Consider the following 24,742-nt stretch of genomic DNA (forward strand, 5'->3'; position numbering starts at 1 on the left):
AGGGGAGAGGGGACATCTAAAACGACAGTGCACACTGCCAGAAATTCCCTCCACCGAGAGCAAGGCAGCTCACACCATGGAGGAATGAGAAACACTCGTGTGCTTTGTAGTGGGAGAGCTGTCACAAGCTGGGTGGAACCCATGTGTATGTTTTTCTGCAAAAAAAAACAAATATTCAAGAAAAGTGTTTTGAAAGTTTCTGTGGCCCGTCCCCCTTGGGAATGTGCCAAACCAATGGCAACAGGAGAAAGAGTCGAGCCTTCCTACTCCAGTCCCTGGATTTCAATCAGAGAGAAATCCCTCAGCAGTCATGTGAGGGATGGATTTAATTCTCCGACAACTGGGAAACACACTGTATCCACACAGCCTGCAGCCAGAGAACAGCTTCAAGGACAGACTGGGTTTCAGGTAGGTCACTCCTTAAACTTTCTGCAACTTTTAAAGAGAAACGTTTGCTTTAAGATCCCAGTTTATTTGAAACAGTCTTTCTGACCCTGTTACATGTCAATTTCCGAATAGTGTTTACCCTGACAGACAGTCATTCTGGTGAAGGTTTCAGGGATTCGATGCACCTTATTGCGATTGGAAATTATTATTTTTTTTAGATTCCCCTCTGCCACATTCCGGGTAAATTCTGTCGAGTTTGGCAGAATTGGAATGGAGTGAGGGAGCTTTTCAGATACTCTCGATGTGCTGCCAGTATTGACATGCTTGTTTCTGGAGGGTTACTGTCGGTCAAAGTGATATGGGGCCACTTTTGGGTAGAGAGGAATTGAGAGAGAGAGAGAGGTGGAAGGGGAGAGGAATAAGGGCGGGGAGGAAAAGAAAGTGGGAGAGGAGGGAGGAACGGGAGAAGGAGAAGGGAGAGAGTGGGAGGAGAGAAAGGGAGAGGTGTGCTCGATGTGTCCAGAGGTTTTATCAGAAGTTCAAACCTGGACAGTTAAATTGAAAGCGAGTCTCAGTGATGGTAAAACTATCACAGATTGTTGTAAAAACTCATCTGTTTCACTCATGTCCTTTTATGGAAGGAAATCTGCCCTTCTTATCCGGTATGGCCTAACACAAGCCTCAAAGGGTGGGATTTTCCAGCCACACTCACCCTGAAACCAGAAAATCCCACCCAAGGTCAACAGACTTTTCCCATGGTCCGCCCCTCGCCCACTCCGCTTCCCGTGGCGGGTGGGATGGTAAAATTCACCTCAAAGTGTCTGCTGAGGCTCATTCGGTTCAGTTTGTGAATTAGAAGGATGTGGGATTCAATTAGGTTCTCCCTCTCTCTGGGAAGCTCTGTTTTTCAAACAAGGTGTTAAAGTTCAGGTGAATTTAACTAAACTAGAAAGAGTGCAGAAAAGATTTACTGGGATGCGACCGGGACTTGATGGTTTGAGTTATAAGGAGAGGCTGGATAGACTGGGACTTGTTTTCTCTGGAGCTGAGGGGTGATCTTATAGAGATCTATAAAATAATGAGGGGCATAGATCAGCTCGTCAACATCTTTTCCCAAAGGTAGGGGAGTCTAAAACTAGGGGGCATAGGTTTGTGAGAGGGGAGAGATACAAAAGGGTCCAGAGGGGCAATTTTTTCACACAGGTGGTGGTGAGTGTCTGGAACAAGCTGCCAGAGGTAGTAGTAGAGGCGGGTACAATTTTGTCTTTTAAAAAGCATTTAGACAGTTACATGGGTAAGATGAGTATAGAGGGATATGGGCCAAACGCGGGCAATTGGGACTAAGTGGTAAAAACTGGGAGGCATGGACAAGTTGGGCTGAAGGACCTGTTTGCATGCTGTAAACCTCTATGACTCTATGAATGGTCGGATCTATGGCGTTCTCCCCATTGTCCTGGCCCCTCAACATCACAAAAGCAGGTTACACGGTGATGATCATGTGACTGTGGAGCTTGTTGTGCATTTCCTACCTACAGTACTTCAAAATTGGGATGCCTGGTAGCCAATGAAGGTGCTATACAAATGCAAGCTGATCTCAGATATTTGGGGAGAGTGTGGTTGGGCGCAGTGCCCCTGACAGGGCAGCTAGGTGACCTCCGCTGGAAAATGCAATGTGTGTACGCTGGGCAAGGAGAGTGGTGCAGGTGAATAGTCTGCTGACATTGTCACGGTGACACACTTGAGGCAAAAATATAGAGAGGGCCTGGGGCATGGACCAAATCCAGGAGCTTTGAGTAGAGGGGGAGGGAGTTTTATCAATGGCTGTCTGGGTATTCTCCACCACCCAGATTGGAAGGTGCTCCCAGTATTCTTTTGGAAATGAGCATTTAATTTCCATACATTCACTCTTTAGTGAGTGACTGTCAGTGAATTGCCGGTATATATGTAAATAAGTGAATGTTTCTCTATCTCCTTGACCACTGACTCCATTCCCCATTCCCCCTCCCACTCCCCCATGTACACTCTCCCCATCACTGACTCTCCCCCATTCCCCCTCCCACTCCCCCATGTACACTCTCCCCATCACTCACTCTCCCCCATTCCCCCTCCCACTCCCCCATGAACACTCTCCCCATCACTGACTCTCCGCCCCCCATTCCCCCTCCCACACCCCCCATGTACACTCTCCCCCATCACTGACTCTCCCCCCCATTCCCCCTCCCACACCCCCCATGTACACTCTCCCCATCACTCACTCTCCCCCATTCCCCCTCCCACTCCCCCATGAACACTCTCCCCATCACTGACTCTCCGCCCCCCATTCCCCCTCCCACACCCCCCATGTACACTCTCCCCCATCACTGACTCTCCCCCCCCCCATTCCCCCTCCCACTCCCCCATGTACACTCTCCCCTATCACTGACTCTCCCCCATTCCCCCTCCCACTCCCCCATGTACACTCTCCCCATCACTGACTCTCCCCCATTCCCCCTCCCACACCCCCCATGTACACTCTCCCCATCACTGACTCTCCCCCCCCCCCCATTCCCCCTCCCACACCCCCCATGTACACTCTATCACTGTCTCCCGCCCACCCATTCACTCTCCTGGGAGAATGTTCGATTCTCCTCAAAGACATTCCAAGGAAAGTACACCGGATTTGATTCTCACCACTGAACCTGGAGCCTTTACCTTCCACGCGCCTCTCTTCAATCCTCCAGCCAGAATCCCAGCTCATATCTTGCCACGAATGCAGAGAGCACAGAAGGAGGCCATTGGCCTATCATGGCTATGTCAGCTCTCTGAAACTCTTCCCCTTTAGTCCTGCAATCTTTCATTTCTGAATATTTAATTAGTTCCCTTTTGGGAGTTGTTGTTGAATCTGCTTCCATGACCTTTCAGATCAGAAAAGCTCTCTGTGTAAAACAGTTTCCCCTCTTTTCCCTTAGCTTCTTTTACCAATCGCCTGAAATCTGCTCAGCCTGTGATTCCCTCCATGGCCGAATAACCTGTTGACAACCACTCATTCAGTTCAGCTAGAAAACATTGTTGAACATAAATTTTCTTAACTACAACCCAATAAGAAACAGTAAGAGGGGCTGGCGAGATGGTGAGGGGTTAGAAAGTGTGGGGTGAACAATTCCAGAGACAGAGTGACAGGGAAAACGTCTCGTGACCAAGCTGAATATTTGGATTTGTGATTTTGACAGTTGTGGGTTGTGCTGATGAGTGTGACGTGTGTTGTTATTTATTGAATTGCCCCGTGCTTCACACATTCAGCTCTTTATGGTGCTGTCAAAATGCTTCAGCACTCTCCCCGCGGCACCCACACACCCACAGTCAGCTGACACAGACCAGATCGCACACACTCAGAATACAGACCTCCACACAAAGCAGTTCAGTTAAAAAGCTAGTCAGTGCTGTACCTGTCCTGGGAGTGTTTGATGGGGACAGTGTAGAGGGAGCTTTACTCTGTATCTAACCCTGTGCTGTACCTGTCCTGGGAGTGTTTGATGGGGACAGTGTAGAGGGAGCTTTACTCTGTATCTAACCCCGTGCTGTACCTGTCCTGGGAGTGTTTGATGGGGACAGTGTAGAGGGAGCTTTACTCTGTATCTAACCCTGTGCTGTACCTGTCCTGGGAGTGTTTGATGGGGGACAGTGTAGAGGGAGCTTTACTCTGTATCTAACCCCGTGCTGTACCTGTCCTGGGAGTGTTTGATGGGGACAGTGTAGAGGGAGCTTTACTCTGTATCTAACCCCGTGCTGTACCTGTCCTGGGAGTGTTTGATGGGGACAGTGTAGAGGGAGCTTTACTCTGTATCTAACCCCGTGCTGTATCTGTCACAGAGTCATAGAGGTTTACAGCATGGAAACAGGCCCTTCGGCCCAACTTGTCCATGCCGCCCTTTTTTTTTAAACCCCTAAGCTGATCCCAATTGCCCGCATTTGGCCCATATCCCTCTATACCCATCGTACCCATGTAACTGTCTAAATGCTTTTTAAAAGACAAAATTGTACCCGCCTCTACTATAATGAGGGGCATAGATCGGCTAGTCAACGTCTTTTCCCAAAGGTAGGGGAGTCTAAACCTAAAGGGCATAGGTTTGTGAGAGGGGAGAGATACAAAAGGGTCCAGAGGGGCAATGCTTTTTAAAAGACAAAATTGTACCCGCCTCTACTACTACCTCTGGCAGCTTGTTCCAGACACTCACCACCCTCTGTGTGAAACAATTGCCCCTCTGGACACTTTTGTATCTCTCCCCTATCACCTTAAACCTATGCCCTCTAGTTTTAGACTCCCCTACCTTTGGGAAAAGATATTGACTATCTAGCTGATCTATGCCCCTCATTATTTTATAGACCTCTATAAGATCACCCCTCAGCCTTCTACGCTCCAGAGAAAAAAGTCCCAGTCTATCCAGCCTCTCCTTATAACTCAAATCATCAAGTCCCGGTAGCATCCTGGTAAATCTTTTCTGCACTCTTTCTAGTTTAATAATATCCTTTCTATAATAGGGTGACCAGAGTTGCACACAGTATTCCAAGTGTGGCCTTACCAATGTCTTGTACAACTTCAACAAGACGTCCCAACTCCTGTATTCAATGTTCTGACCAATGAAACCAAACACACCGAATGCCTTCTTCATCACTCTGTCCACCTGTGACTCCACTTTCAAGGAGCTATGAACATGTACCCCTTGATCTCTTTGTTCTGTAACTCTCCCCAACACCCTACCATTAACTGAGTAAGTCCTGCCCTGGTTCAATCTACCAAAATGCATCACCTTGCATTTGTCTAAATTAAACTCTATCTGCCATTCGTCAGCCCACTGGCCCAACCAGAAACCGTGGATGAGCAGGGATATCCACTGCTTGCTGAAGTCCAGGTCTGAGGTGTTCAAGTCACGCGACACTGACCTATACAAGAAAGCCAGATATGATCTAAGGAGATCCATCAAAGATGCCAAAAGACAGTACCGGACCAAGCTAGAGTCCCAAGCTCGCCACACCGACCCCCACTGACTATGGCAAGGTCTGCAAGACATAACAGGCTACAAGATGAAGGCATGTAAAATCACCGGCACCAACGCACCCCTCCCTGATGAGCTCAGTGCATTCTACGCCCGTTTGGAGCAAGAGGTCAGCGAGAGCATGCCCTCCACCCTGGAAGCCCTGGGGTTACCAGTGCAGATGTCAGAGCAGCTTTCTTGAAGGTCAACCCACGGAAAGCAACTGGGGTACCCGGACGAGCACTCAGATCCTGTGCGGATCAGCTGGCAGAGGTATCCACAGACATCTCCAACCTCTCTTTACAACAATCTGATGTCCCTATCTGCTTCAAGAAGATGACCATCATCCCGGTACCTAAGAGAAACCAGGCAGCGTGCCTTAATGACTATCGGCCGGTGGCTCTGACATCCATCATTATGGAGTGCTTTGAAAGGTTAGTCATGGCACAAATCAATTCCAGCCTCCCGGACTACCTGGGTCCACGAGGGTTTGCCTACCGCCGCAACAGGTCCACAGCAGACGCCATTTCCCTGGCCCTGCACTCAATCCTGGGACACCTATGTCAGACTCCTATTTATTGACTACAGCTCAGCCTTCAACACCATTATTCCCACGAAACACATCTCCAAACTCCGTGACTTGGGCCTTGGCACCTCCCTCTGTGACTGGATCCTGAACTTCGTAACTCACAGACCACAATCAGTAAGGATAGGCAACAACACCTCCTCCACGATCATCCTCAGCACTGGTGCCCCACAAGGCTGTGTTCTCAGCCCCCTACTATACTCCTTATACACCTATGACTGTGTGGCCAAATTCCCCTCCAATTTGATTTTCAAGTTTGCTGACGACACCACCGTAGTGGGTCGGATCTCAAACAATGACGAGACTGAGTACAGGAATGAGATAGAGAATCTGGTGAACTGGTGCGGTGACAATAATCTCTCCCTCAATGTCAACAAAACGAAGGAGATTGTCACCGACTTCAGGAAGCGTAAAGGAGAACATGCCCCTGTCTACATCAACGGAGACAAAGTAGAAAGTGTCGAGAGCTTCAAGTTTTTAGGTGTCCAGATCACCAACTACCTGTCCTGGTCCCCCCATGCTGAAACTATAGTTAAGAAAGCCCACCAACGCCTCTACTTTCTCAGAAGACTAAGGAAATTTGGCATGTCAGCTACAGCTCTCACCAACTTTTACAGATGCACCATAGAAAGCATTCTTTCTGGTTGTATCACAGCTTGGTTTGGCTCCTGCTCTGCCCAAGACCGCAAGAAACTACAACAGGTCGTGAATGTAGCCCAATCCATCACGCAAACCAGCCTTCTATCCATTGATTCTGTCTACACTTCCCGCTGCCTTGGCGAAGCAGCCAGCATAATTAAGGATCCCACGCATCCCGGACATTCTCTCTTCCACCACCTTCCGTCGGGAAAAAGATACAAAAGGCTGAGGTCACGTACCAACCAACTCAAGAACAGCTTCTTCCCTGCTGCTGTCAGACTTTTGAATGGACTTACCTTGCATTAAGTTGATCTTTCTCTACACCCTAGCTATGACTGTAACACTACATTCTGCACTCTCTCCTTTCCTTCTCTATGAATGGTATGTTTTGTCTGTATAGCGCGCAGGAAACAATACTTTTCACTGTATGTTAATACATGTGACAATAATAAATCAAATCAATTGATCAAGATCCCGTTGCAATCGGAGATAACTTTCTTCACTGTCCACTATGCCACCAATCTTGGTGTCATCTGCAAACTTATTAACCATGCCTTCTATATTCTCATCTAAATCATTAATATAGATGACAAATAACAGTGGACCCAGCACTGATCCCTGAGGCACACCGCTGGTCACAGGCCTCCAGTTTGAAAAACAACCCTCTACAACCACCCTCTGGCTTCTGTCAAGAAGCCAATTTTGTATCCATTTAGATACCTCACCCTGGATCCTATGAGATTTAAGAACAAAGAACAAAGAACAAAGAACAATACAGCACAGGAACAGGCCCTTCGGCCCTCCAAGCCCGCGCCGCTCCCCGGTCCAGGATTGAATCCTGAATCCAGGATCCCCGCCCAATTTTCCAGCCTATCTACATACCAATATCCTATCCACCGAGCTGTCCCTCACAGCTACGATGCTTTGTTCATTACAACCTATTAACTCACCCCCACCCTCCTATTCCAGACCATGTGATCCCCAGGGAGAGGCGAAAACCCAGAGTGAAAAACCCCAGGGCCAATATGGGGAAAAAAAAAAATCTGGGAAATTCCTCTCCGACCCCCTGAGGCGATCGAAACGAGTCCAGGAGATCACAATGGCCCTGATCGGAAAATGCTTCCCAACCCTAGTCATTTCCACTTCCATGAACACCATATGAATTCCCTGCCCCCGAGACAGGTTCCCAACTATTCGCAGTCTCGCTCTGTACTGGCACCAGCAAGATGATCATAGAATGAAGCCTTGAAACGAGAAACAAGGAACAATTAGCCCGCGCCGCTCCCTGGTCCAAACTAGACCACTCTTTTGTATCCCTCCATTCCCACTCCGGTCATATAGCTGTCTAGATAAGTCTTAAACGTTCCCAGTGTGTCCGCCTCCACCACCTTGCCCGGCAACACATTCCAGGCCCCCACGACCCTCTGTGTGAAATATGTCCTTCTGATATCTGTGTTAAACTCCCCCCCTTCAAAGAACAAAGAACAAAGAACAGTACAGCACAGGAAACAGGCCTTCGGCCCTCCAAGCCTGTGCCGCTCCTTGGTCCAACTAGGCCAATCGTTTGTATCCCTCCATTCCCAGGCTGCTCATGTGACTATCCAGGTAAGTCTTAAACGATGTCAGCGTGCCTGCCTCCACCACCCTACTTGGCAGCGCATTCCAGGCCCCCACCACCCTCTGTGTAAAAAACGTCCCTCTGATGTCTGAGTTATACTTCGCCCCTCTCAGCTTGAGCCCGTGACCCCTCGTGATCGTCACCTCCGACCTGGGAAAAAGCTTCCCACTGTTCACCCTATCTATACCCTTCATAATCTTGTATACCTCTATTAGATCTCCCCTCATTCTCCGTCTTTCCAAGGAGAACAACCCCAGTCTACCCAATCTCTCCTCATAGCTAAGACCCTCCATACCAGGCAACATCCTGGTAAACCTTCTCTGCACTCTCTCCAATGCCTCCACGTCCTTCTGGTAGTGCGGCGACCAGAACTGGACGCAGTACTCCAAATGCGGCCTAACCAGCGTTCTATACAGCTGCATCATCAGACTCCAGCTTTTATACTCTATACCCCGTCCTATAAAGGCAAGCATACCATATGCCTTCTTCACCACCTTCTCCACCTGTGTTGCCACCTTCAAGGATTTGTGGACTTGCACACCTAGGTCCCTCTGTGTTTCTGTACTCCTGATGACTCTGCCATTTATTGCATAACTCCTCCCTACATTATTTCTTCCAAAATGCATCACTTCGCATTTATCCGGATTAAATTCCATCTGCCACCTCTCCGCCCAATTTTCCAGCCTATCTATATCCTGCTGTATTGCCCGACAATGCTCTTCGCTATCCGCAATTCCAGCCATCTTTGTGTCATCCGCAAACTTGCTGATTACACCAGTTACACCTTCTTCCAAATCATTTATATATATCACAAATAGCAGAGGTCCCAGTACAGAGCCCTGCGGAACACCACTGGTCACAGACCTCCAGCCGGAAAAAGACCCTTCGACCACTACCCTCTGTCTCCTATGGCCAAGCCAGTTCTCCACCCATCTAGCCACTTCTCCTTGTATCCCATGAGCCTTAACCTTCTTAACCAACCTGCCATGTGGGACTTTGTCAAATGCCTTACTGAAATCCATATAGACGACATCCACGGCCCTTCCTTCATCAACCGTTTTTGTCACTTCCTCAAAAAACTCCACCAAATTTGTAAGGCACGACCTCCCTCTTACAAAACCATGCTGTCTGTCACTAATGAGATTGTTCCGTTCTAAATGCACATACATCCTGTCTCTAAGAATCCTCTCCAACAACTTCCCTACCACGGACGTCAAGCTCACCGGCCTATAATTTCCTGGGTTATCCCTGCTACCCTTCTTAAACAACGGGACCACATTCGCTATCCTCCAATCCTCAGGGACCTCACCCGTGTCCAAAGAAGCGACAAAGATTTCCGTCAGAGGCCCAGCAATTTCATCTCTCGTCTCCCTGAGCAGTCGAGGATAGATGCCATCAGGCCCTGGGGCTTTGTCAGTTTTAATGTTCCCTAAAAAACCTAACACTTCCTCTCTCGTAATGGAGATTTTCTCTAACGGGTAGCAGGGATAACCCAGGAAATTATAGGCCGGTGAGCTTGACGTCCATGGTAGGGAAGTTGTTGGAGAGGATTCTTAGAGACAGGATGTATGTGCATTTAGAACGGAACAATCTCATTAGTGACAGACAGCATGGTTTTGTAAGAGGGAGGTCGTGCCTTACAAATTTAACCTACGCAACAACCTACCATGCGGTACCTTGTCAAAGGCCTTGCTAAAGTCCATGTAGACAACATCAACTGCACTGCCCTCATCTACCTTCTTGGTTACCCCTTCAAAAAACTCAATCAAATTTGTGAGACATGAGTTTCCACTCACAAAGCCATGCTGACTGTCCCTAATCAGTCCTTGCATCTCTAAATGCCTGTAGATCCTGTCTCTCAAAATACCTTCCAACAATTTACCCACCACAGATATGAGGCTCACTGGCCTGTAGTTCCCAGGCTTTTCCCTGCAGCCCTTTTTAAACAAAGGCACAACATTTGCCACTCTCCAAACTTCATGCACCTCACCCGTGACTATCGATGATTCAAATATCTCGGCGAGGGGACCCACAATTTCCTCCCTAGCCTCCCACAATGTCCTGGGATACCCTTCATTAGTAAAGCTCCCTCTGCACTGTCTCCATGAAACACTCCCAGGACAGCTACGGCACGGGGTTAGATACAGAGTAAAGCTCCCTCCCTTACTGTCCCCATCAAACACTCCCAGGACAGCTACAGCACGGGGTTAGATACAGAGTAAAGCTCCCTCCCTTACTGTCCCCATCAAACACTCCCTGGACAGGTACAGCACGGGGTTAGATACAGAGTAAAACTCCCTCTGCACTGACCCCATCAAACACTCCCAGGACAGGTACAGCACGGGGTTAGATACAGAGTAAAGCTCCCTCCCTTACTGTCCCCATCAAACACTCCCAGGACAGGTACAGCACGGGGTTAGATACAGAGTAAAACTCCCTCTGCACTGTCCCCATCAAACACTCCCAGGACAGGTACAGCACGGGGTTAGATACAGAGTAAAGCTCCCTCCCTTACTGTCCCCATCAAACACTCCCAGGACAGGTACAGCACGGGGTTAGATACAGAGTAAAACTCCCTCTGCACTGTCCCCATCAAACACTCCCAGGACAGGTACAGCATGGGGTTAGATGCAGAGTAAAGCTCCCTCTGCACTGTCCCCATCAAACACTTCCAGGACAGGTACAGCACGGGGTTAGATACAGAGTAAAGCTCCCTCTGTACTGTCCCCATCAAACACTCCCAGGACAGGTACAGCACGGGGTTAGATACAGAGTAAAGCTCCCTCTGCACTGTCCCCATCAAACAGTCCCAGGACAGGTACAGCACGGGGTTAGATACAGAGTAAATCTCCCTCTACACTGTCCCCATCAAACAGTCCCAGGACAGGTACAGCACGGGGTTAGATACAGAGTAAAGCTCCCTCTACACTGTCCCCATCAAACAGTCCCAGGACAGTGCAGAGGGAGCTTTACTCTGCATCTAACCCTGTGCTGTACCTGCTGTTAATGAACGTAACCAGTTTGGAAAGAGTTAGTGTATTTTAGATGTGATGCGATTGTATTGTTCAAATATGAATCATTTTGTGTTTCTTAGGAGCTGTGTTTGGCATTCTGCGGAATTGGACCTGGACTGCAGGAGAGCTGAGGCAGTGAGACATTGACTCTGATTCCTCTTCAGACTGAGATGGTGGACCACCTGCTCTCTGCTGACGAAAGCTTCCTGTCGATCAGCGCCCCTGGGGCTTACCTTGGCAATATGGTCATGGGCAGCAGGGCCTATCAGATGCTCCCATCCCCCCTCTCTGAGGATGACAGTGACTGCTCCAGCTCACGATCCTGCTCCAGTCCTGACACCTACGTGCCAAGCTCCAGCTACAAGAGCGCATTGCGCACTGACAGCGGAAACAGCATCATCGATTACCTGCTTTCTCAGGCTTCCATTGGGAGTTATCCAACACCGTGTTGGGGCAAGAAGGATTGTCATTCATCCATCAAGGAGGAGATTCTGGAATTTCCCACCTTTAGGATGGGGATGGCGGATTTGGGGTCATTCCAGCCGACGCTGGAAGAAATTGAGGAATTCCTTGAGGAGAACATGGATGTGGGCTCAAAGAGTGAACTCAAAAGTGAGGCAAAGGAACTGAAAAATGGGGATCCAGGATTAGCAAGCCTGGTGCAGGAGAAAAACCAAAGCAAAGTGGCCCTCATGCAACCAAAGTATGAACAGGACAACAATGTGAGCAATCGTGACGAGGCGCTGAAGGTGGAAGGATCCATCCCAGTTGTTCTTCATCTCCAACCCGTTGAGGTGAAAGAAGAGCATGGCGGTGGTGTTAGCCCCCAGCCTCGGACAGACCTGAACATTGGGCAGCTCCTCATCAACATTCAGGGACAAGCTTTCACTCTGGTGCCTCAGTTCATGCCGGCGTCCAGTCTGAACTACTCCCGTCAGTTTGTTCGAATTGCACCAGTCCCCATTGCTGCCAAACCCATGGCTGGAGTCGCTGACGGTTGCCAGGACCAAGGTGGGGTCCTTGTGGGCCAGAAGTTTCAAAAGGGGACCCCAACAGAACTGCTGAAGATGCACAAGTGCACGTTTCCAGGGTGCATCAAGATGTACACCAAGAGCAGCCATTTAAAAGCTCACCTCAGGAGACATACAGGAGAAAAGCCGTTTGCCTGCACTTGGCCCAGCTGTGGCTGGAGGTCAGTTGAAAATTCACATCTTTCACAAGCCCATGACGTGACAAAGTGCTTTAAACAGCAATGTGACAACAGGCAGCTCCTCTGTTTAGTTATATTCACTGAGGGATAAATGTTGACCGGGCGTCAGGGCCATTTCCCCTGCACCCCTTCAGAAAGCTGGCCACGTGATCACTTGTATCTGCTTTCGAGGTCACCATGGCCTTGGTTTAACATCCCACCCTCGTACTCTGCACTGCAATGGCAGCCAAAATCTTCAAGTTCCTAGAGTGGGATTTGAACCCAAACCTTGGAACTCCAAAATCATAGAATGTTACTCACCAAAGCACAGCTTTAAACCAAGGCCCCCTCAGCTGAGTTTTGTTCTTTCAAGGGATGTGGGGCGTCACTACCAACATTTGTTGCCCATCCTTAATTGTCCTTGATCTGAGTCTCTTGGCCATTTCAGAGGGCAGTTAAGACTCAAACACATTGGGGCGGCACGGTAGCACAGTGGTTAGCACTGCTGCCTCACAGCTCCAGGGACCTGGGTTCAATTCCCGGCTTGGGCCACTGTCTGTGCGGAGTCTGCACATTCTCCCCATGCCTGTGTGGGTTTCCTCTGGGTGCTCCACTTTCCTCCCACAGTCCAAAAGACATGCTGGTTAGGTGCATTGGCCATGCTAAATTCTCCCTCCGTGTACCCAAACAGACATCAGAGTGTGGTGACTAGGGGATTTTCACAGTAACTTCGTTGCTGTGTTAATGTCAGCCTAGTAAAATAAACTTTAAACATTGCTGTGGCTCTGGAGTCACATGTAGGCCAGACTGGGTAAGGACAGTAGATTTCCTTCCCTAAAGGACATTAGTGAACCAGATACAACAATCTTTTCGTAGTCACCGTTACTGAGAGTAGCTTTTAATTTCACATTTAATTGATCAAGTTTAAATTCCACCAATCGCGATGATGGGAATGTATTAGCCTGGGCCTCTGACATTGCCACAATGAGACTGTCAAATGTTAAAAAGTTTCATTGTTAAAGATTTGGATGTTAAAAATCATGAGTACATACAGACAAAATAGGAGCAGAAATATCTCATTTAGTTCCTTGAACCTCTTGCACCATTCACTAAGAGCGTAGCTAATCTGAAATAAAAACAGTCAATGCTCAGTAAGACTTGCAGGCCCAGTTTGTGCTGAATTCCACATCTAGCCCCGATAATCTTAGATTGGGAACCCATTTACCTCCTCAATAATATTCACTGACCCCCCCGCACCCCCGCCCCACCCTCCTCCACCACCTTCTGAGGCAGAGAGATCCAAAGTTTCAAAACCCTCAATCTCCTCACCTTTGACCTGAAAGGGTGACTCCTAACTCACCCACAAGAGGAAGCACCCTTTTCACATCCACCTCGTCAATACCGTTCAGGATCTTGTAGACTTAAATCAAGTCACCCCAGGCTCTGCTAAACTCCAGTGGAAATAAGCTCAACCTGTTCAACCTTTACTCATGAGACAAAGGTCAAAGTCCTGGAGCTTCCTCCCTAACCACACTCTGGGTGTGCCGACACCTCAGGGACTGCAGTGGTTCAAGAAGGCAACTCGTCACCACCTTCTGAAGGACAATTAGGATGGGCAATAAATGCTGGTCTCGCCAGCAACCCCCACATCCCATAAATGAATAAAAAATAATCAACTCATTCCAGGTATCAATCCAGCGAACCTCCTCTGAACCACCTCCAACAAATTTACATCCTTCCTTAAATCAGGAGACCAATACTGCACACAGTGTTTGAGATTTGCTCCCACCAAAGCCCTGAATAACTGAAGCATAACATCCTTACTTTATAATAACAACAGAGACAGCTGGAAAAGCTTAGCAGGTCTGGTGATTTCTATATCAGAGGGGTTAGAACAGAGATTAGAGGGGGCTGGGAGAGACTGCAACGTAGACGTAGCAACATTTCAGAACAGGTAACAGGTGGCCCAGTGGGGGAAGGAGGGTTTTTGCATGAAACAGTTTGGAATATGAAACAATGTAAATATAGAGGAGAGAGGTCACATCCAAAGTTGTTGAACTCCATTTTACTTTTCTTTCTTTTATATTCAGTCCCTCTTTCTAATAAAGGATAACATTCCATGACCTTCTTAATTACTTGCTGTACCTGCACACTAACTTTCTGTGGCTCATGTACTAGGCCGCCGAGTCTGTCCCTCAGCATTCTGCAGCTGTTCTCCATGTCAGTAATACTCTGCTATTTTTATTCTTCCTGCCAAAGTGAACAACTTCACGTTTTCCCACATTTTTGTCCAGCTGCGCTAAGTTTTTTACCCACTCGCTGAGCCTCTCTGTGGTTGGGACTTTCCAGCCATTCCTTACCCAAATCCGGAAAATCCTGCCCGAGGTCCACGAAACTGTTCATGATCCGTTTCCGCCCGCTAAGCTTTCCGTGGTGGGTGGGCTGGCAAAATTCCGGCCTATATCTGTTTCCAACCTCCTCATGTCCCCTTCACAACATACTTTCCCATCTATCTTTGTGTCATCTCCAAATTTAGCCACTGTGCCTTGGCTCCCCTCACCTAAGCCATTGATCTAGATTGTAAAAAGTTGAGGCCCCTGGGGGTCATCAGAACCTAACAATCAGAAAAAGACCCCTTTATGCTTCTTGTTTCTGTCAGCCAACCGTGTCCATGCTGGCACGTGGACCCCTACAATTGAGCTCCAACTTTGGGGAGCAATGTTTGATGTGACACCTTGTCAAATGCCTTCTGGAAATCTAGTGCAGTACATTTGCAGATTCCCCCTTTATCCAAATGCATTAAAGAACTCCGAAAGTTGGTTAACCATGATTTCCCTTTCACAAAACCATGCTGACTCTTCCCGATCACCTTAAGTGTCTCTCAGTGCCCATATATAACCTCCTTAATGACCGATTCTAAAACCTTCCCTCTGACAGACATCAAGCTGACTGCTGACAGTTTCCTGTTTTCTGCTTTCCTTCCTTATTGAACAGAGGGGTTATATTTTCTCCTTTCCTGTCTGATGGAATATTCCCAGAATCCAGTGAATTTTGGAAAATTAACACTAATATATCCACTACCTCGTTAGCCGCCGCTTTGAGACCCAGGATAAAGTCCATCAAGACCTGGAGACTTGTCAGCCACAGTTAGAGTCGTAGAGGCCCAATTTGTCCATGCCGCCCTTTTTTTCCAAACCGCTAAGCTAGTCCCAATTGCCCGCATTTGGCCCATATCCCTCGACACCATCAGTTTGCTCAGTATCAGTTGCCTAGTGATTGTATTTTCATCAAGTTCCCCTCTCCCTTCCACCTTCCGATTTACAGATATTACTGGAATGTTTCTTGTATTTTCTGTAGTGAAAGTAGAGGCAAAATATTTGTTCATTTTATCCATCATTTCCATATTATCTTCTATTGATTCTCATTCTCAAGAGGACCAAACTCACTACTTTTTTTCTGTTTGAATATTGTAGAAACTCTTATTATCCATTTTCACATTTCTAGCTCGGTACCTCTCATACTCTTAACTTCTTTCTCCTGATAAATCTTTTAATCATTCTCTGCTGTTCTTTATATCCTGAACAATCATCTCACCTGCCACTCATCTTTACGCAGTTATAAGCTTTTTCCTGACAATTGAAGCTATTGCTAACTTCTTTACTGAACCACAAATGGTGGGTCCTCCCATAAGAATTTTTCTTTATGGTAGGAATATGCTTATTCTGCCACTGCTTCTCTATTGATGTATCCCTTAGGCTAGTATCTCAGTTCACCTCAGCTAGCTCAGGCTTCATACCTTCATTTAGGTTTAAAATACTAGTTTGAGACCCACTCTTCTCCCTTTGGAACTGGATGTAAAATTCAACCATATTGTGGTCACTGCTGCCTCCAGGTACCTTCACTCTGAGGTCACTAATTAATCCTGTCACATTACACCTTTCAAATATAACCTGCTCTCTGGTTGGTTCCAGAACGTGCTGCTGTAAGAAACTGACTTGAAAACGTTCTATGAACTCCTCGTCCAGGTGACTATTGCCAATCTCATTTTTCCAGTTTATATATAGTTGAAAATCTCCCATGGTTATTGCGATGTCTTTATCACAAGTCCACAATATTCCTCCTTGTATATTATTCCTCATCTCCAGCCAAACCAATGACTTAATGAAGCAAGGACATCTCGAGCTATTGCACAAATGCCATACTTGATTAACAGTGCTACGCTTCCACCTTTACCTAACTTCCTATTGTTCTTGAATATCATACACCCCTCAATATCCATGGCTCAATCCTGGAGCCACCTCTCCGGAATGGTTATCAGATCACGCAGCACTCCCTCAGTACTGACCCTCTGACAGTGCGGCACTCCCTCAGCACTGATCCTCTGACAGTGCGGCACTCCCTCAGCACTGACCCTCTGACAGTGCGGCACTCCCTCACCACTGACCCTCTGACAGTGCGGCACTCCCTCAGCACTGACCCTCTGACAGTGCGGCACGCCCTCAGCACTGACCCTCTGACAGTGCGGCACTCCCTCAGTACTGACCCTCTGACAGTGCGGCACTCCCTCAGCACTGATCCTCTGACAGTGCGGCACTCCCTCAGCACTGACCCTCTGACAGTGCGGCACTCCCTCACCACTGACCCTCTGACAGTGTGGCACTCCCTCAGCACTGACCCTCTGACAGTGCGGCACGCCCTCAGCACTGACCCTCTGACAGTGCGGCACTCCCTCAGCACTGACCCTCTGACAGTGCGGCACTCCCTCAGTACTGACCCTCTGACAGTGCGGCACTCCCTCAGCACTGACCCTCTGACAGTGCGGCACGCCCTCAGCACTGACCCACTACCTCCCTAATGTGAATTTATTGATTTACCTCACAATAGGGTATTGTCACTGGATTAGTAATCCAGAGACCCAGGGTAATGCTTTGGACACCCAGGTTAGAATCCCACCACGGTAGATGTTGAAATTTAAATTGAGTAGAAATCTTAAATTAAAAGTCTATTGATGACTATGAAACCATTGTCGATTGCCGGAGAAACCCATCTGGTTCACTAATATCCTGTAGGGAAGGGAATCTGCCTTCCTCACCCGGTCTGGCCTACATGTGACTCCAGAACCACACCAATGTGGTTGACTCTTTACTGACCTCTGAAATGGCTGAGCGAGACACTCCATTCAAGGGCAATTAGGAATGGGCAATAAATGCTGGCCCGGCCAGCGATACCCGGGTCCCATGAAGGAATACATTTCTAACAGTTCTCTCTTCACAGATGCTACCTCACTTGCTGAGTATTTCCTGCACTCTCTATTTTGCAACTTTGTGATGTGGGAGCTTTGAAGCAAAGTAACGAGGTAGGGAGAGGGGGAAGTAGAGAAGAATCTGATAGGGTTTATTTAGTTCTGGGGATGGAGACCTCACCAGCTCGCCTTTCATTGCCCGTCCTTAATTGTCCCAGAGAATCTGGCAGAGAAATTCAATGACAAATAGGATGATGGTTAAAGGAAACAGGGGATAGTAATAGAACAAGGAAAGTAGCAGGAACCCGATCTGGAGGAGGCGTAAATGGCAACAGAACATGTGAGGGGAAAATAGAAGTGGAAAATCTAAGGAAAACCTTCCAATTAAAATTTGTCAAAATCTCTTCTTATTTATTTTAGCAGGTGTCACTACAGTCAGTGGTCCTCTCCTTTTGCCCTAACTCTTCCATCCTATGGATTCCCTCCACTAGTTTGAAAGTTTATTTATTAGTGTCACAAGTTGGCTTACATTAACACTGCAATGAAGTAACTGTGAAAATGCCCCAGTCGCCACACTCTGGCGCCTGTTCGGGTTACACTGAGGGAGAATTTAGCACGGTCAATGCACCGAACCAGCACGTCTTTTGGACTATAGGAGGAAACTGGAGCACCCGGAGGAAACCCATGCAGACACGGGGAGAACGTGCAAACTCCACACAGACAGTGACCCAAGCTGGGAATCGAACTTGGGTCCCTCGCGCTGTGAGGCAGCAGCGCTAACCACTGTGGCGTCCCTGTAATTCAACTCATTCAACTATTGTTAAAATTAAAACTCATTCCACCATAGGAGCACAAGGAGGTCATTCAGCCCCTCAAAAATGCAGATGAAGCAAGACTCTATCGTTCAATTTCTCAGTGCAGCTACTTGTCTCGCTGCCACCAAGCTGGACTCCCCGATGGTTCGGGCTGTTTGCAGAGAGGACAGTGACCATCATTGTGAAGAGTTCCCAGCTGAATTGTTTCTTAATTCAGTTCCCCTGCATTGGCTCCGCAATCATTAATCCCTTTGGCAAACAAAGATTCTTAGTTTTGGCGTTTTCAGTTGATCCTCAATCTCAGCAGCTTCTTAAGAACATAAGAACTCGGAGCAGGAGTAGGCCATCTGATCCCTCGAGCCTGCTCCGCCATTAAATAAGATCATGGCTGATCTTTTTGTGGACTCAGCTCCACTTACCCGCCCGCTCACCATAACCCTCAATTCCTTTACTGTTCAAAAATGTATCTATCCTTGCCTTAAAAACATTCAATGAGGTAGCCTCAACTGCTTCACTGGGCAGGGAATTCCACAGATTCACAACCCTTTGTGTGAAGAAGTTCCTCCTCTACTCAGTCCTAAATCTGCTTCCTCTTATTTTGAGGCTATGTCTCCCAGTTCTAGTTTCACCCGCCAGTGGAAACAACTTCCCTGCTTCTATCTTATCTATTCCCTTCGTAATCTTATATGTTTCTGTAAGATCTCCCCTCATCCTTCTGAATTCCAATGAGTATAGCCCCAGTCTACTCAGTCCCTCCTCATAAGCCAATCCTCTCAACTCCGGAATCAACCTAGTGAATCTCCTCTGCACCCCCTCCAGTGCCAGTATATCCTTTCTCAAGTAAGGAGACCAAAACTGTACACAGTACTCCAGGTATGGCCTCACAAGCACCTTATAAGAAACATAGAAACATAGAAAAACTACAGCACAAAACAGGCCCTTCGGCCCCACAAGTTGTGCCGAACATATCCCTACCTTTTAGGCCTACCTATAACCCTCCATCCTATTAAGCCCCATGTACTCCTCCAGGAGTCTCTTAAAAGACCCTATTGAGTTTGCCTCCACCACCACTGACGGCAGCCGATTCCACTCGCCCACCACTATCTGTGTGAAAAACTTCCCCCTAACATTTCCCCTGTACCTACCCCCCAGCACCTTGAACCTGTGTCCTCTCGTAGCAGCCATTTCCACACTGGGAAAAAGCCTCTGAGAGTCCACCCGATCTATGCCTCTCAACATCTTATATACCTCTATTAGGTCTCCTCTCATCCTACGTCTCTCCAAGGAGAAAAGACCGAGCTCCCTCAGTCTATCCTCATAAGGCATGCCACTCAATCCAGGCAACATCCTTGTAAATCTCCTCTGCACCCTTTCAATCTTTTCCACATCTTTCCTGTAATGAGGCGACCAGAACTGAGCACAGTACTCCAAGAGGGGTCTGATGAGGGTCTTATATAGCTGCATCATTATCCCCAGACTCCTAAACTCAACCCCTCGATTGATAAAGGCCAGCACACTATACGCCTTCTTAACCACCTCCTCCACCTGCGGGGCCGATTTTAGAGTCCTATGGACCTGGACCCCAAGGTCCTTCTGATCCTCTGCAGTACTAAGAGTCTTTCCCTTTATATTGTACTCCTTATATTACACAGCTGCAACATAACCTCGCTGTTTTTAAACTCCATCCCTCCAGTAATGCAGGACAAAATTCCATTTGCCTTCTTAATTACCTGCTGCACCTGCAAACCAACTCCTTGAGATTCCTGCACAAGGACACCCAGGTCCCTCTGCACAGCAGCATGCTGCTATTTTTTACCATTTAAATAATAGTCCATTTTGCTGTTATTCCTCCCAAAATGGATGACCTCACATTTCTTGGGGGAGAAGGTTCCAGATTTTCCCCTTTGATTCCTGACATCACCCATGAACCACCTGGCTGATTTTTTTTAAGACCTTACCCCCTTCCCCACCCCAGCTACCTGAGAAAATTGTCTCTCGATCGACCTTATTAACCCTCCAGTCACCTGGAATAGCTCAATCTGGTGACTGTCTCTCATTGAGAGAGTCCAAGTGTAATTTATGCAGCCTTTCCCAGTCTCTTTGTCCTTAAACCAAAACCCAGAAAGAGAATTAGTGCCTTCAGATGAGGAGGTGGTAAAACTGGACGCTGGAAGAGCATTGGCTGACTAATGATGACTCAGTCGTGTGGGATGACTGTCTGAATGTTTGATTTTTTTTCTCCCAGGTTTTCAAGGTCTGATGAGTTGTCCAGACACAGACGCTCCCACTCCGGGGTCAAACCGTACCAGTGTGCAGTTTGTGAAAAGAGATTTGCGCGCAGTGACCACCTGTCCAAACACGTCAAGGTCCATCGGTTCCCCAGAACTGGCCGGACAACCCGGCCTGTGAACTGACCAATGACTGAGCTGCACCTGACTTCCAACTCGGGTGGCGGGGGCAAGGGGCGTGAGTGGAAAGTCTGGACAAGGTTCTAAGTTATTGCAGCAGAAATAAACGGTTTTATTTCAGCCCATCACCAAGATTCTGCACTTTGACCTCTTCCAAGTTAGGAGTCACCAGTGTGAACATTAACCCTTTCATTTCAATGCTGCCGTGAGGTGATGGATTCAAGATGGCTGCCTCCAGTTACCAATAGGATTCCTTAGACTGCAGCCTCTGTCCTAAATCCTCTTTAATTCACGCAGCACCAGCCGAATCTCGTTACTCTGCATGGAAGGGTTGGGTTCGTCAATCACCTGAGGCTCTCAACAAGGCCTCATTTTCCAGTGTGGGCTGTGGATTGTGAGAGGACATTCCCAAAGCACACCTCCAATTATCTACTTGGCTTTATCTTTTGAGCATGTTGTCTAGGAAACGCATGAATTCGGCAGCAAAAGTTCACCTTTTCTCTTAACTGTAAATATGTGTTCTTTCGAGAAAAAACTGACAGATACATCCTAAATTTGCAGGACTCTGGGGAAAGAGCAGGGGGAGTGGAATCCATTAAATACCTCTTTGAAAAAGCCAGCAGAGAAACACTGGGCTGAATGGCCTCCTTCAGCGCTGTTTGATTCGATGAGATTGCCGTGCAGTGATTCTGATTCTGGGATTGTACCTCGAGGTTGTGAGTTCCAATCCTACCCTGGCAGGTAGTGAAATTGAATTCAATGAATCTGGTGATTTGTGGGCTGGACTCAGAATAAAATGACCATGGAAGTTGCTGGAATGTTGTTTTAAAAAAAAAACCAACTGGTCTCTAATGGACTTGAGGGAAAGCAGCCAGCCTTAGTCAGACTGACTAGCACGTAACCCCAGCACCGTGTCACATTACAGACCTTGAGGCTGCATTTACCTCCTGTTTCACAATCTCAAGATCTCCCGAAAGATATCACAGACCAATGAAGCACTTGTAGGAATGCAGTCAGTATGGTAATGGAGAAACTGCATTGTGAGAAGCAGCATGGACCAGGGCCCAAGTGTCTGGAGTGGGATTTGAACCTCCATCTCTCAGATCTAGCAGAGAAAGAGAGGCCTATCACCAAGGGATGTCTGAGACTTAGTGATGCTTTGCTGTGTCTGTAGAGCCAGTACTTTCCGGAAGGTTAGGGGAGGGAATCGTTTCAGCGTAACTCGGGATTGTCACGAGTTGTGGTCTTGATCGCTTTCAGAAAAAGAAAGCTTACATCATTGGAGTAAAGTGCATCTGGCCCAAACCTGCTGGGACCATTATTCTGTTCCCAAATTGTCCTCGACCTAGTTCGTCCCTCAAAGGAGGTTTGAAAGCCTCTGCTCTCGCCTCTGTTCAATTGTAGCATCGCTCTGTTGCCAGAGAGACAGGGTTTACCCTCCAAGTTTGTATTGTCCTTCAGTGCGAGGGCAGCGAACAGGTTTGAAGCCATGTCTCCCATTGCTGACCTTGTTCATTCCCACTAGGACTTCCGTCCAAGTCCAGCTGATGAATCAGTTTAATTATTAATCCAGAAAGTTTTCAAGTGACCTTTCACAGATTGGAGCTATCAGCACACTGAACAACATTCACTGCAGCAACGATGGAGTGCTTTGTGTTTGTATCAATTCTTATCAGCTTTCTCCACCCATCTTAATGTGCCTTACCTGCAATCAATGACTTTGAAATGTCCAGGCTTGTTATGTCAGCGGATGTGGCTGCCGTTGTGGGCACAGCACGATCCCAGCCACAGCAAAGCCGTGAATGAATGTCTAACATTTGGTGGTGTTAGTTGAGGGTGAAATGGTGGACTCGACACCAGGGAGAGCCTTCTTAATCTCTGTGGAGTTACTCAAGATCTTCACCATTAACTTTCCAACTCTCCCTTTCTGCATTTTTATGAAAATGTTAGTCTGTTTCCCATGTTACTTATCTTCCCGATGTATTTGAACATAAGAACTAGGAGCAGGAGTTGGCCATCTGACCCCTCGAGCCTGCTCTGCCATTCAGTAAGATCATGGCTGATCTTTTTGTGGACTCAGCTCCACTTACCCGCCCGCTCACCATAACCCTTAATTCCTTTACTGTTCAAAGATTTATCTATCCTTGCCTTAATGAGGCAGCCTCAACTGCTTCACTGGGCAGGGAATTCCACACATTCACAACCCTTTGTGTGAAGAAGTTCCTCCTCTACTCAGTCCTAAATCTGCTTCCCCTTATTTTGAGGCCATGCCCCCTAGTTCTAGTTTCACCCACCAGCGGGAACAACTTCCCTGCTTCTATCTTATCTACTCCCTACATAATCTTATATGTTTCTATAAGATCTCCCCTCATTCTTCTGAATTCCAATGAGTATAGTCCCAGTCTACTCAGTCTGTCCTCATAAGCCAACCCTCTCAACTCCAGAAACAACCTAGGTGAATCTCCTCTGCACCCCCTCCAGTGCCAGTATATCCTTTCTCAAGTAAGTTTGGTATTAGACAAAAGTAGTGTAGAGTTTGCAATAATCAAAAACTTCCAAGTTCCCGGAATTCTGATGGACTTTGCACCTTTGTATTTCATAGAGTCAGTGATCATCACTAAATATTCCTGGGATAATGTGGAATGTAACATGCCCTGAATCTGGGGAGAGATGTTGGTGTAGGGATTCTGTTCCTGTGACTGCCAGGATGATAGATGATGAATCTTTCCTTACTGAGCAGTGCTGATGTTCCTCAGCCCAAGTGGGTCTCCCGACTGAGTGACAAGAGAAATTGTATTTCTCACAGAGACCCTGCTGAGATGAGGAAGACAGTGGCTACCAATGTGGCCTGTCAGATATGAACATGGATAATGAGTTTGCATCAGATTCACTCTGCCAGGCGTCCAGGTCACGCCCGATCCCGAAATTCTCCCCATTCCTTGTCCTCATTTCACCCACTGCCCTTCCCAAACCAGCCGCTCAGTAACCCCCCCCCCACACTGCGCTCTGAGTAAGGAACAGAAACGGACCCAGCTCCGACAGACCCAGTGTTTCAGTCCTATTGGTGTGTGCCTATAACTGTTGGACTTCGGTTGTTAACTTAGTGACTTTGACACATGTATGGAAACCGTGTACAGATGTATTTAGCAGTGTGTTGGTCCTGACACAGTACATTATTTTTAATGTAATTAATCGAGGTTGCATCCTATGAATGTGTGGACAGAAGCTGTAAACAGTTAGCATTTATAGTTTAACAATTAGAGATTGCACACTGATTATGTAAATATTGTGAATTATACTATGTACATAAAAAGCAATTCTGTATATTTTCTTTGTCCTATAAAATATATTTACTTTTAAAAGAAATAACATTAAATTCAAACATAAGAGAATTTCGGATGGGTTGTTTTTTTAAAGATTAGAATTGCTGTTTGCAAAGTGAAATATCTCCAGGTCCAGTCAGTGACGCTGGAATGTGAGTTTGACAAACCATCGCTCTTTCTCTTGTTTCTCCCTCCAGGTGAAAGAGGCCCATGTTCATCACCTGGGCTGTTTGGTTCTGGTCGCCAGGTGACTGCTAAGACCAATGATCTGAGCCCAGAAGGTTCTTTAGGACAGTTGAGTTATAGAATCCTACAGTGCAGAAGGAGACCAGTCGGCCCATCGAGTCTGCGCCAACCACAATTCCACTCGGGCCCTATCCCCATTACTCCATGCATTTATCCTAGCTAGTCCCCCTGACACTAAGGGGCAATTTAGCATGGCCAATGCACCTAACCTGCTCATCTTTGGACTGTGGGAGGAAACCGGAGCACCCGGAGGAAACCCACGC

General features: G+C 47.5%; 1 protein-coding gene across 4 annotated transcripts; it reads left to right on the plus strand.

Annotated features, from left to right (window-relative positions):
* Positions 1-106: 106 nt before the first annotated feature.
* On the plus strand, positions 107-24,295 carry klf15 (Kruppel like factor 15). Of its 4 annotated transcripts, none has more exons than XM_078210029.1 (4): positions 107-408; positions 11,337-12,448; positions 16,417-16,470; positions 21,472-21,539. In XM_078210029.1, exons 2-3 carry the CDS (start codon positions 11,427-11,429, stop codon positions 16,442-16,444), a joined length of 1,050 nt encoding a protein of 349 aa, XP_078066155.1. In that variant the 5' UTR covers positions 107-408; positions 11,337-11,426; the 3' UTR covers positions 16,445-16,470; positions 21,472-21,539. The 4 variants fall into 4 exon arrangements, with proteins under 4 accessions (XP_078066155.1, XP_078066154.1, XP_078066153.1 ...); XM_078210028.1 differs by lacking the exon at positions 21,472-21,539 and adding an exon at positions 20,748-20,878; XM_078210027.1 differs by lacking the exon at positions 16,417-16,470 and having other exon boundaries at positions 20,748-24,295.
* The last annotated feature ends 447 nt before the right edge of the window (positions 24,296-24,742 follow it).

Source organism: Mustelus asterias, chromosome 3, assembly GCF_964213995.1.
Source record: "Mustelus asterias chromosome 3, sMusAst1.hap1.1, whole genome shotgun sequence".
Taxonomy (NCBI): Eukaryota; Metazoa; Chordata; class Chondrichthyes; order Carcharhiniformes; family Triakidae; genus Mustelus; species Mustelus asterias.

Excerpts from the sequence above, each read along its gene's own strand:
- klf15 (XM_078210026.1), top strand. The coding sequence starts at position 11,427 with ATGGTGGACCACCTGCTCTCTGCTGACGAAAGCTTCCTGTCGATCAGC. Across the intron at positions 12,449-21,471 it reads TGGCCCAGCTGTGGCTGGAG|GACTCTGGGGAAAGAGCAGG; the intron begins GTCAGTTGAAAA and ends CTAAATTTGCAG.